A 13801-nucleotide genomic window follows, 5' to 3' on the forward strand; every position below is an offset into this window, starting at 1 on the left:
TCCTGCTTGGATCATCATAAGATCATACCTGCATTGTTGTCTAGTAAAACTTAATTTTTTGCTGACACAATGTCATAGCCAGTGAGGGACTCAGTATTCTGCTAGACAGTGACACTGGTTCCTACTCATACCTACCCCAAGGTACACACGTGTTCCCAAAGCTGCTGTGAGTCTTTACTGCTTTTCACTCCTGGATGACTTTGACTTCAACCTTGTGTTATTCCTCTAATATAATAATTAATCTGTCATGTGTCATCTGTGATCTGAAGTGCCAGGGAGTGCTTCAGAAGTGATTAGGTATCTGCAGAAACAGAGGGCACAGGGGACAGCCTACCTGCAAGTGCTAGCTGTGAACACCACAGGGCCATAAAACAGACCAATGAACACTAACTGTGTATTTTCTGACTTAAGTGGTGATCACTTAATTATAGGCAGCTATCAAAGATCAGAGCAGAACCCTGGTATCAACACACTTGTAGTGCTATTGAAATGAAAGATGTTACCCTTTCTTCTGCCAGCAGTTTCCATCCTGGGCTGCTCAATGCTTTTGTGTGTTGTTCCCAGGAGACGTGTGAGCAATGGATTCCTTTAGCCAATGCATGCACACTTGGCTGTTGTTTATTTACAGGTTCCCTGGAGAATATGCTTATCAAAACGAGTGCAGCCTAGGCAACTACTGCAAATGGCACCCAACATCACTTATGCACTGCAGCCTGAAATCTGAGCTGTGGCAGCAAGGAAAGGGTGATAAAAAACCAAAAACCAGCCCTCCAAGAGTTGGAAATGACCTTTTCCTATCAAAGTGCTTAACTGAGGCCTTTTCAGAAATTAACCTAAGAATAAGGAAAAGGCACAGTACAATGAAGTTGTGCTGTTGCATGTGGATGGACAGCTGACGGCATTTCAGTCTAGCACACCCACTCCCTGCTCCCAGGAGCAGTTTAAACACTTTCCTTGTTAAGAGAAATGTTTTAAATATAGGACAGATCTTTCTCCAGAGTTAGCTGACAATTCTCAACTATTTAACTCCTGCACTGACTTCCATCAGCTCAGGATTTGGGCCTCTATGTTCCTTCTCTTCCTCTAACTGACTCTTTGACTGCTTCCTTTCCTCTCCCGCAGGTTTTTGCAGCGAAAGTGCTCAACTTTGTGCTCCCAAACCTGTCCCTGGGATCAATAGATCCAAATGCAATTTCCCGGAACAAGAAAGAGGTGAGAACCTTAGTGCCATTTTAAGTCACTGCATAGCTGGTATCTTGTCCCAGTCCCACCATTTCTCTTTTAGAAAAACCCACAAGTGTTTTTCTAAATCAGGAGGGCAAAAATCTGTGCTGCTGTAGAAAGGTGACATATCTCTGACACCAATGGAACTGACTGCACACAGAAGACTGTGGGAAACCAGCTGCTCCTCCCTGGGGTGTGCCTTGCACCTGCAGCTGCTCTGGGTACCAGATGTGACAGAGGGCTATGGGTGCAGTGGGAAGCACAGCAGCAAAACCCAACTCAGGGTGCAAACACACTGCTAAAGTCAGCTTTTCCACCCCTGCTCTTTGCAGTGAAATCATGCAAAACCCTACAGTCCTGAGGATTTCTTTTCCGGCTTCCAAACCAAGATCACGTTGTGCCAGATGCATTCAAGCAGAGGAAAAGAGTGTACTTGACCCAAAGAACTTGTTACAAGGTCTCCTGGATCACACTCTGATGCTGCTACAGCCTTTCCAAACAAATGATACATTCATGCTGCACCCAAGGATAATACTTAAAGGAGCTGCAATTGAAGCAGCTGTTGCAACAACGCAGCTCCAGCCTCGCCACTGTGGCTGTGCGTGGAACTGTCCTGGGGTTGAGCTTTTATAATGCCACAATTATAAGCCTGGGACTCGTCTCCCCACTCCCTCATGGTAATAACTGTGTCAGCCTATTCATGCCATCACTGCAAAAACAGGTGTCACTGCAACTGCTGCAATACCACCTAATGAGGGTTTTTCCTTCTCACTGTTGTGGGAGGAGTGAAAGGAGAGAGTCACAAACCGTAAGTGAATGAAGGTGCTTAGGCTGGACCCAGAACTTGGTGCATTTCAGAAAGCAACTTGAATTATAGAAAATAGCACTCAAGGATGTCTCAAGAGCTTTGCTGGTGCAGTGGTCACTTGTTCCTGTGCTCCCACGCCAGCTCCCATCTCACTGACAGATGCTGTAATTTTCCCTGCTGTTCGTGCAGTGGTTCATACCTTAGCTAGGAGTTAATAAATTGCCTTTCCCTGAGAAGGCAGCTCGACCAGCATTAGAATTGGAGCTCAAAGGATATGGGGCAAAGATCTGTGTGAGTGGAGTGCATCCAGCCTTGGCATATCCCACATCTTTGGCTCACCTATTCAGAAAACTGGAAAGCAAAGAGTCTCCCAGAATAGCCTCAAGGCTCAGGGTTGTTTCTTGGCACTGCCAGAGGGGTTTTTGTTCCAGTGACTTTCAGTTCACTTATCTGTGAAGAGACCATAAAATTTCACTGTGTTGGAGGTGGAAAGATCCGAGGAGCTGAGGAAAAGACAGGACTAGCATGGAGTGAGATCATGTGCATCCACTGATGTACTGTGTGACATATGCTCAAAAGTACCAGATGAGGCTGCACAAAATATATGCTTGGGAAGAAGGCTGACTCCAGTCTAGCTGTAGAAACCCATCCTTAATTACATTCAGCTGCCATAACTTGTTGCATATAATTCAGAGAAAAGGTTTAAATTAGACAATCAGTTCACTAAAATGACACAGAGGAAATTTTTCACATCTACATTTGTATTTAGAGGATAAAAGCAGTCAGTGCTCTGGGGGAAGAGAGGAATTGGAGAGCTTTATTCCCTACCTGAAGAGTGAGCGTGGCTGCAATGCGTGGGTCTGTGCCTGCTTCTGCACTGATTTGTTATGTGACACCTGAACCCTGCTGCAGCTGCATTAAAGGATGTTTAAAATTTACAATATTTAAGGATGCTTTTAAATACACCTCCAAGAGCTGGATCCTCTGCTGGAAGATGCTATTGCTGCACTCAATAGCTTTGTAGGAGAAAAGTGATGATGTGGGGACATCCTGAATAATAATACAGTTAGGGAAGTGTCAGAGAGCTCCTGAAATTGGTGCACAGTATTGACTGAGCGCTTCCGTGTTGCGGTGATGTTAGGAATCACCACAGCAACCACTGGACATACTTTATAATAAATGCTATTGTGTTGTCTTTCTAACCACGTATTTGCTGCTACTTCGTCTGCTCTGTCATGCTTCAAGTCTCTAAAGCTTCCTTGGAACATTGCTTTTCCTCTGCCCTTTCCATGGAGCAAGGGAGAGCCTTTTGCAGAGGATAAAGGTGTAGGTCTGCTTCATTAGAGCCTGCCTACAATGGAGAGGTCTTCCAAATGAGACAATCACCCCCTGTGTGCTGTGCTGCCTTCTCACCTGTAGTGAGCACTGCTGACATAGCAGCTGGGTAGCAATGTAAAGTGCTCTCCTGACCCCCTTCAAACACCAGGATTTGAGGCTCCAGGCCCTTACTGAAGATAAGACAGCATTTTGGTCCTCTGGCTGCCTCTAAGCACACCCCACCCTCCTTTTGGATTCAGGACGCTCAGATTTAAAGCACACAATGTGCTGGAAACATCCATTATTTATATGTTACACATACTCTCCTGCCAGACCAGCTTTCTATTCACTAGAAACATTTTTGGGACAACATCCAAGAATTTTCTAATGAGTTTGTGTTCCCAGAAAGCTGTCTTCAGGGTGTGGGGACTGAAACACGGAACGATATAGAGATGTTTGTTTGATGTTTCCTGTATCAAACACAAGAGAGACAAAAGAGAGCAAGAAGTAACCTTAAAACCAGTCCTGTTATTCCAAGGAGGAATGACTTCACAGTGGCAGGAACCTCTTTACCCCACTAATCTTTGTTAGCTGCTGTTGACTTAGTGGAATGGTCCCCCTGACTTTAGCCTTGTTCCTGCCCAGTCCACATAGGATGAGGCTGCAAGAGGAGATGCAGACCTCTAAACAGGGCAGTGTGATGCAGCAACCTCATGGTTGCTTCTGTCTTAGAATTACATAAAGATAAAAAGAGCTGTTGTGAGAGACCCTGGAGAGACTTTGCCTGACTGTGTCTGGAAGCAGTCACAGGCTCTCCTGGGATCACCTTCTGTTCTTGCTCCCTGTCTCAGAGCTTGGTGCAGCAACAACAGCTTTGGGCTTGCAGGGTTTACAGATTGTAGCCTGCAGAATATAAAGCCCATTCCCTGTCTTTCCTCCTTCCCCAGAGAGCTGCTGCTTGGCACTCACCCCATGCACTGAGCATTAACTCTGACAAGGATTCCTGTTCATTGACTGGGAACAGGATACAGCCCCTGCAGTCCTGATCATTCCGGGTTGGGACTGGGTTATTATTTTTTTTTCTCCTGCCATCATCTACACAAAAATATTTGTTGGCTGCTCAGTAACTAAAAAAACCCCATTCTTTCAGACAACAAGAGAAAGAAAGAAAGCCATTAGGTCATTCTACTAGCATTTATGGGGCTGGGGACGGGGCCACCTCACATGAATTCATCGACACTGTTTTACTCCATGGGAAGGCACCTTCTGTCAATCCATCCACCCATCCCTCCTGAATCCCCCCTGCAAATTCTCTTATATATTGCATTCAATTAAAAAAACCCCAAAATCTACCAACCTAAAAAATAGTAAAGTCCACCCATCTCAGTGCTGTGTTGCTTTAGCACAGTGCTGTGACATAGGTCCAGATTAAGCTGAAGCCAGTTGCTAAGTAGTCAATGCAACACCGTGGTTTTGCCCAAAAAGTTGATGAAAAGTCACCATGTCTGGCCGAGAATATCAGAGTAGACCCAGCTGCTAACAGGAGAGTGAGCTGCACCCCACCAGGTGCTTGGTGTTCTGGAAGTCAAAGCTGAACGTTTTCCATGAGTACATTCACAACTCCTTCCAAACACAGGTGGCTTCTGGCCCTGTTTGAAGGACTTCGGAGAGCAGGGAAGGTACAGCTGAACAGTGTAGGGGATGAAGATGCAGATGGAGGTTTCTGCACCAACAAGCTGGTTGGGCACTGGGATGGTCCATGCAGAGCCAAAAGGACTGTGTGCTGCTCACCCTCTGCTTCCCAGGGCCATTAGCAGGAGCAGAGGGTGTTCAGCATGTCTCAATGTCTTAACCACAGTCTCATCTTTGCAGTTGCCTCTTACAAGCAGTTTTCCAGACCCTCAGCAAGCACTTGCCTCTTTGAAAGGGAGATACCATGTGTAATATCCTAATATGATGAGCTGTGATGATTATCTTTGTCTCCCTGCCAAAAATTACCCCTCACTTCAGAGTAGCCATGATCTTGCACAGACATCAAAATACAACAACGGCCTTAATCAAATCCTAGAAACATCCACCATATCCAAGCATCCCTAAGTGAGTTCTATGGTAACTTAAAGTTTTTTGGTTCAACTCTAACACAAAGTACAGCTGTCCCTCCCTGGACCATCCTTAGTACTGGGGGCTGGGCCTGAAGGGTGTCAGCCACTAATAGTGCCAAATTGCCTCCCATGTCTTCCTCTTGCTGCACATAGGGATAGGAACCATGGATTCAAGCAGTGGGAGATGGTGGGAACTGGAAGCAAGAGAGTGATGGGCAAAGGCCTGTGAGCACCAGGGTGCCTCACTGCCCCCTCCTTTTCCAGTGCTTTGTGCTCCAGCACATTTGAGATGACAACAGGGGAAATTGGCTTCAAACCCTCTGGCAAGTAAATGCATCCAGATGGGAAAGCCCCACCATGTACTGTTCTGTCACCCTGAGAATCTCATCTCACGGGGAATTGAAGGCAGAATCCACCCCAAAACCTTTCTGTCCATACTGTCCTACAGTGCCTGCCTGTGCCTACACCTACACATGGCCACATGTCCTTGGGTGGCCTATTGGGTCACCTCCTACCCATGGTCCCCTCAGGGCAGGCATGGGCAGAAGCAAAAGGACCTCAAAATGCCTCCAAGGTAGAACTTGAATAGACCCCACAGCCTGTGAGGAGAGGAGGAGACTGTTTTCAGCTAACCTATAAATAACCATCATTTCTATAAACATCTGCCAGGGTTGGGAGAAACTGGAGGCTGTGCCAGAGACCAGCCCATAATCAAAGCATTCTGGCAAATACTGCGATGGTGGGGGCTGTGTGGGCCGTCTCCACTTAGAGTATACAAATATTTACTGTAGATTTGCCTGCTGCAGTAACTACTCCTTCCTAGCAACTTTCTGCACCAGCTCTTGTGCATTTTTATCCCCTCACAGTCTGGCTGAGCAAGTTGTTCACTGGTTTTTTTTGCCTACCACCTAACACCATTATTTGCTGCCTTGTGCATCACACTTTGCAGCCAGAGATGAGCCCTTCGCTTTGCAGTCACCTGTGTCAGTTGTCTGTAGGTGTAGGCCATGGTCTCTGCCCCTGGATAGGGAAGGAGAACATTTGAGCCCTCAGCAGAGAGGATAATGGCCTGGAGAACATCAGCTTTCAAACAACACAGTCTGAAGGACCCTCTGTAGAAGAGATATCACATTGGAATGACAGAAGGGCACAGCAGAGGAAAAAAATGCAGGCAGGTGCCCCTGTGGGAATGGTCTTTATCCAACACTGGTTGTTTCCCTGCAGGAGCTCCTTTCAAAGAGCTCTGGCTTGAAAATTTTCTAGTGGTGTAAGAGAGGAACACGCAGCAAAGAGTATGTCAGGTTGTGTGAGCAGTGCTGGGAAGCCACAGTACCTCAGCCTTGACTCTGATGGCAGGATGTCCTGAGAGAGCAGGAAATGACTGTGCAAGCCAAGAGAAGAGGCTCTTCTCTGCCAGGCTGGTCTGCTTTTTCTCATCTTCATGAAATATTGCTAATCTTAAATTAACTCTTTCTTCCTGCCAGATGGAGTCTTACACATCTGATCCCTTGGTCTACCACGGTGGCATGAAGGTCTCCTTCGTCATCCAGCTGATGAACGCCATTGCCAGAATTGAACGAGCCCTGCCCAAGCTGACTTTGCCCATCCTGATCAGGGGCTCCTATTTACTGATGGACACAGTGCAGAGTCAGGACAAAACCCTCAAGGTCATCTTGCTTTCTTGATTGTTAGGAGATTATGCTGTCAGTGTTGGCCTGAGCATGAGTGACTGGGAGGGGTAGGGAGCCTGCTGACCTCCAGAGAGCTGGAGGCAAAGAGCTGATGGATTGGTGAGGCTGGGCAGGTGACAGCCCCTTTCACCAGGGGGTAGCCCAAGCTCAGCCCTCCCTGGCCTTTCAGCAGCTACAGCCAGGCTGGGGGCAGGGGGTGGTGGGCGATCTCCAGGCCTGCCCCTGTGCTGGCAGTGTACCTAGAGGGTGTCTTGGACATGAAGCAGCTCGGTGCAGAAGTAGAGCAAGGCTCATAAGCAGGTAAAGTGTTGACCCTAAAAGGTCTTCTGAACAATGCCAACTGTGCGAGCACCAGCCTTACCTCATGTTCCAGTGTGTAAAGGTGCAGGGAGGTCTTTCCAAAACGCTGGACAACAAAAGCAACTTCACATCTGCTCATTTCGAGAGAACCACAGCTGGTTAACCAATTGTTAGCACATGAATAAACCTGAAAGAGAGACAGGGAGACCAAGGGAAAGCTTTTGTCACTGGAAAAATAACTGGATAGTCTGAGCATAAAAGGAGTAAAAGTGCACAAGGCACGATGGGAACATCCCCCATTGTCCTTTACACTCCAAGGGCATGATAAGTATTTCCTCCTCCTTAGTGGGAGAAGAAGCAAGAAATGGGTGGGGCTGGGACATGCATTCTGTTCCTAAAGGGCAGCAGGGTGCTCTGGTACTCACAGGCTGCAATGCCAACACCTTCCCGCTTGTCGAGGGCCAGCACCACCAGTGGCATCTCCTTGATTTCATAACCTGCTACATCTCAGAAAAAAGCTGACAAGTTGTGGGCAGGATGTGTTGTCGACACCTGTGGGTGTCGACAAGAGGGGACCGAAGGCTGTTTTGTTCATGCAGATTTCTTTTTTCTGTGCTCATCTCTACTCTCTCCCTGGTTGCAGGTGTATGAGGAAGCCTATCATGCCCTCCACAAAGAGCTGCCCGAGGTCTCTACCTCCGTCTTCACAGAAATACTGACATGGATTGGCCAGAAGGTCTCAGCAGCTGGGGAAACCAGCCATACTTAAGAGCAATTGCATTTGCAGCTCTTACTGGGGTTTTCTGGGAATAGATGTTTTTTCTTATTAGAAATCTCTTGGAGAAAGATCTAACATGGAGGGATTCTTGGGGTATTTTATCACGCACAGCATAAGGGAGGGTGGGGGGAGAGGCACAGGGTGGGGCATTATTTGCTGATGTAAATGGCCATTGCCCTAATCTGGAGAAGAATTGATAGCTGTGGGATGCTCCTCACCCAAACTTTCCCCATGGCTTCTCCTTCTCTGCTTTCGCTGGGGTGACAGGAGTGTGTTTATACTGCAATAATTATTGATATGTAAAAGAAATCAGTATCTTCCACTTCATGGTTTTGATGCCAGGTGCGTCCCTTGTCCCCACCATCCAGTACCTTAAAAACCCTGGTCCTTGAGAGGAGAGCACTAACAAAGGTGCTGGGTGATGAGGAGAGGCTAAAGATGGAGCTGACAGCTCCTGGAGGGTGAAAGGCTGATTTTCAAGATCAGACCCCTTTGGATACTACCTTTTTAAGCAGACCAGGCCAGGGAAGAGTGTAGAGATGCCTCCCCAGCCGCCCTGCACGTTCTCTGCGAGTTTGCACTCGGGGAAAGCATGTTGAACAGTGCTTTGATTTTCATCATCAGAGCAGGATCCCAGAGGGAAGAGTAGGAATGTGGAATCAAACCCATTTAGCACATTAAATTTCCATGCTTTTCCCTATGTCAAACCCCATCTCCTCTGCAAGATGAACTATTCTGTAAATATTCCTAGGGACAGGGTTTTTTCCTTCCTTCCTTCCTTTTTGTTTTTCTACTCTCCTTTTTTTTTCTTCTTTTGGAATTAATCACTTGTGCTACTGAAACTGAAAAAGCAAAGTCAAAGTTATAAGAGAATATAGTAATATAATATATGATGTATATAGAGGTGGCTGGAAGCTGGGAAAGAAATGGGAGGAGAGTGAAGAAGGAGTTAATCATTCCTTCTCTTGGCAAGGAACGATGTTGTCCTACCAGGATCCGGTCCTCTCACCATAACTTTACAGTCATAATCTGTTGTTTTCCTTCATCAGTTGGAAAATGTCCTGAAAATAATGCTAGAGAGAAGTGCAGAGCATCTGGTGGGTGGGGAGTAGCAGTGGGCGTCCTCATGGTCCACTGGTTTAGCAGGAGACCCACAGCATGAGCAGAGAACCTGTCCAAGCTCATCCCAGTGTCCTCCTAATCAGCACTGGGGTAGATCACTGAGGGGCTGAGCTCAGCCCTTTAGGACATGTGGGGAGTTGAAGGCAGAGTGTGGGCTGTGATCATCCATCCAACCCCTACCTTGCTGTACTGGGGCATCCACAGACCGTGCTGTACAAGCTTCTGTGGAGGAGCTTGTGGACTGGGCCTGTGGCTCAGGTAAGCCAAATCCTAGAGCTGCCTGAGTTTCTGCTAGCAGCAGGGTGAGAGGAAAGAGTTTAGACCCTGGATTAGAGCAGAGACATTGCACTGACACAGTAAAAGCTGCATAGTGATGGCAGAGTGGCTGTGCAGGCCGATTTATCCAGCGTGATGGCCCTCAGCATGAATATACTTCTTGGCACTACCCAAAGGGACGGGGTTTAACCTGCACTTCTCCCTCTGGTTTTGCAAGAAAAGAATGCATATGTTGCACTATGAGAGAGTGGGGCATGTCCCCCAGTGACAAACCAGTCCTTACTGCCTTCCCTGCAGCAGCAAGAAACATTGCTTGTGTCTTGAGCTGCTGTCACCGGGGCTGGATCCCTCCTGTGACAGTCAGGGGGGGTCACCCACCTCTTTTCCCTTTGGAAGCAGTTCTGGCAAGGTTCAGGAAAGGGACCTCTGTGCAATAACAGTCAGAATCAGGGCTCAGACCCATTCAGTCCCAGCAGCATGGATGGATGAAAGATGTGTGGATGCAGGTTGTGTCCTTGTAGTTGCCCTAAGGGGCCCAAGTCAGGGAAGATCTTTTATACAGGTTGATCCAGGCACTTTGGCATTTGTATTTTCTTGCCTCTAAAGAGAGGAACAAGCTGTAGTTCTCCCAGCAATGCCAGCTTTTTATTGAAATATTATTCCAGTGCAATCAGCTGTTCTCAGCAGCCCCTGCTAATCCTCTGGTGACACTTAACTCTGGGAAGGAGCAATGCACAGGTCACCTGCTTTCCATCCTCCAGCAGCCTGTCTTGAGGTAACTTCTTTTGCCTGAGCAAGCTCCCTCCTGGCCAGATGCTGCTAGAGAAAGACAGCAAGAAGAGAAACACTATAGCAGTGATAAATCTCACCTTCTTCTTCAGCTGGAAGGGGAAACAAGTGGGTGTAATCCAGAGGTGACAGACATTGCGGGGGTAGTAGCAAGATAATGACTTAAGGATAGGATTTTTGAAAGCACTTTTCTTGAGGAAGTCAGGGTAAATCAATGCCCACATTCTTTACATCCCTTCCAAACTGACAAGCACTTTGCAGGAGGGGAGAGGGAAGTGACCCTTCAGCAGAAAGGTCAGAGCCCGTCTGCTCCCTCCAACCTGGCTTCAGGCAGAGGAAAGTCCGTTGTCAGTGCCTTTGCTAAAATGTGTCCTTTCACCCAAGAAACATCCGCAGCTGAACAGAAATAAAGGGAAACAAATTACATTCATCTGGGGAAGACTTGTCCTTCTGTCTATAGCTAAGCTCAGCAGTGGCACACGGCCTGGGGAGGCTGTGATTGAAAAAAAGGTTAACAAACAAAACCTACAAAGAACAACAACAAAAAAAAGCCAAGCAACCCCAAAGCCATGGCACAGCAGCAGTTTTCTGAAGGGTTACCTTCTGAGGCAATTAACACAAGGAAACCTATCCAAAAGAAGCCAGACACTGCCTGCGCTGACCCCACGCACCCCTGGGCTGGCTGCCGAGCAGAGAGGGGCCACAGCTCCTTGGCAGGTGGGGAAATGAGTGCAGAGGGAAGGAGCCAGGAACAAATCAGCGTGGGCCAGGTGAGACACTGATGTGCACATTTCAGCTCTCACCGCTGTTGCTGATCCCTTCCCCTGCCTGTAAGCTCCTTTATACTGACCCAGTTAGGTTTCACCAAGCCCCGGAGGAATTCTTCCTTGGCTGACCAGATTAGCAATGAGCAGAGCAGCTGCTGAGGAAAATGTAATTACACTCTATTTCCAACTGGCAGGTACCACTTGCAGGGAGCACAGCCAGCCTTATGAATGTTGCTGTGCGGAGCCACACCAGAGTCTGGTCTGCCTTGGAGAATAGGTGGCACTCGTGACTGAGCAATAGCAACGTGTAACTACTGTATATATCACCACCTGTAGCACTGAGAGGCCATTCCCCACTGCCTAACCCATAATGTTTTCTATTTAGCCTGTCCTTTTTATACCACTCACCTTAGCACACTGCCAGCACAAATCCATTGGGATCACATTTCCTTTTACAAGTAACTCCTGAGGTTGTCTCTCTTGTTCTGTTGTGTTCCAGTTCAATAAAATACATTTATATATATATATACATATATAAAAACATATATACATACACATGTATTTTCAGTGGAAAAACCATATACAAGTTTAGGATTCTTAAAGGAATACAATGTATATTGCAACTAATAATAAAGTTATGTTTTCTGAACAAAGTGTGTCTGAGGGAATCATTGGTGACCATTCCAAAGGGCTTCCCACACCCCAGGTAAAACAACAGTGTGGAGCTGGTGGAGGATATGCAATAACAGGCAAACTCAGCCTGCTTCAACACCTGATTCCCATGCTTCTACAAGCCCATTAAAACATGGTGTTGGTCCTGAACTAAACCCAATTCCAACAGGAAGCATCTGCACCGTGGCCAGGAGCAACTGCTGATTAAATACCACATTTTGTCCCCAGCTGTGACTGCAGATCAGGCTGGGGAGTGGCTTTGATGCTGTCAGCTCCCAGGCAGTGCCCAGATGCTGTAGGAGCTCCTGCTCCATCGAGACCCAGGGATGGTGCTGTCAGAATGCCCCACGCTGCAGAAATGTCCCCCCTGCCCAGAGAGTGGGGCTGGGCCAAAGAGCAGCCACAAGGTCCCCTGCTGCTCTCCTCATACACATTTCAGGACAAGTCACTTCCTTGTATGGGCTCCCCAGCCACTAACACTCCAAATCAGATGACAACTGCTGCAGCAGGGGACAGACAGGACAGTATGCTCTCGTGCCAGCCCTCTGGCCAGAGTCATTAGCAGCACCAGACCCAACCTGCAACCTTCATCAATTCATTTCATCTTCCTTATGCCTCAAGTCACTAAATCAAGAGAATAATACTCTCCTTCTGCAGCCCTGTGCAGGCTCTCTGCCTGATCACACCCCAGCAGGTCAGGAGCTCTGGCCAAGGACTTTGATGCACGTCAACACAGATACAGGGCTGGGGCTTCTCACTAAGCGAGCAGGCACACCATGCTAGTAAGGAGATCATCAGTAACAAGATTTGCTTTAATACTGGCAAGTCCACAGCTCTTTCTTCTGGTATTTTGGTGGTTTATTAAGCTCATTACAGTTTTGAGGGTCACTGGAGGGTGCCACACCATGGTGCTGGGACAGGGACTGAGCACAGGAGGGAGGGGACAGTCCTTCACAAGGCTGAGAGCAGCACCAGCACAAAGGAGCTTTTTGGCAGTGCACTTCCCCCGGTGTCAGCACCTGATGCCTGGCGAGCTGTCACAGCCATAGGTGGCCTTCCTGTTTTTAGCCCGTGCTGCTACTCTGATCCTGAGAGTCTGCGGGAGCCCTGAAGCTTCTGCCTTTTTCTCTTCCCTCTTTTCTCTATGCTCAGTCCTGTGTTATCCAAGGCTGGCTCTGGGGGTTGCTACAAGGTGGGGATCAGCCAATGAATGGAAAAGCAGGAGCCAGAACAGTGCCAGGGTGAGGGGGGAGAGCTCCTTAGGAGTCCTTTCCAGTCACCATGGCAGGGACAGACAGCCTGCTGTGTCACCATTGGGACACAAGACAAGAGGTGTCATATGCAGTCAGAGTGCAGCAGGGACCAGGCCTCTGTCAGACCTCTGTCATCACACAGCCCATCACCCAGACCAGGCTCAGGCACTGAGAGCAGGCAAAGGCTTCAGCTCCAGTGAGTGGTGAGGAATGTTAATTCAGATCTGCTCAGCACATAATCCACAGTGCTTCACTTCCATTTACTGCTGGTTAAGCATCAGAGGAAGGAGAAGTGGGGCTGCAACCCACCGCAGAGCTGCTGCTGGGGGTGAGCAGGGACTTGCACCTCTCCACCTACCACTGTCCCTGCCCAGCTTCAGGCAGAATTTCATCACAGGAAAAGGAAGATGGAGCTGAAGAGTTGTGCAGGTGCCACCACACCACCAGAGCCCACCGGTGCCACACACGTGCTGCAGCCTGACCACCTGCCAACACCACTCCTGCTCGCCCAGGCTCTCAGAAGGGGGGGTTTGATCAGTCATTTGCTCTTCCCTCCACATATCAGCACAAGTCTCCTTTGCACACAGAAGCAGCATCATGCCCTCCTAGCTTATCCATCTGGGATGCTCTCTTTCCCCGTCTGATGGGGAAGCTGCTGATGTGGAGCCGCCGCTCACCTTCCTGCTGCTCTCTAAACAGCTG

General features: G+C 48.1%; 1 protein-coding gene across 6 annotated transcripts in view; it reads left to right on the forward strand.

The window, feature by feature from the left end:
- Positions 1 to 11827, forward strand: part of MGLL (monoglyceride lipase) — a 102840-nt gene extending 91013 nt beyond the window's left edge. For 5 of the 6 annotated variants that reach the window (XM_017732514.1, XM_017732513.1, XM_017732516.1 and 2 more), the window contains 3 exons: positions 1123 to 1212; positions 6936 to 7118; positions 8086 to 11827. In XM_017732514.1, coding sequence (XP_017588003.1) covers positions 1123 to 1212; positions 6936 to 7118; positions 8086 to 8211 — 399 coding nt within the window. In that variant the 3' untranslated portion in view covers positions 8212 to 11827. The remainder of the gene's footprint in view (positions 1 to 1122; positions 1213 to 6935; positions 7119 to 8085) is intronic. The other variant, XM_008632234.2, reaches the window with a different exon arrangement.
- The last annotated feature ends 1974 nt before the right edge of the window (positions 11828 to 13801 follow it).

This window comes from Corvus brachyrhynchos, unplaced genomic scaffold, assembly GCF_000691975.1.
Source record: "Corvus brachyrhynchos isolate BGI_N302 unplaced genomic scaffold, ASM69197v1 scaffold4, whole genome shotgun sequence".
Classification (NCBI taxonomy): Eukaryota; Metazoa; Chordata; class Aves; order Passeriformes; family Corvidae; genus Corvus; species Corvus brachyrhynchos.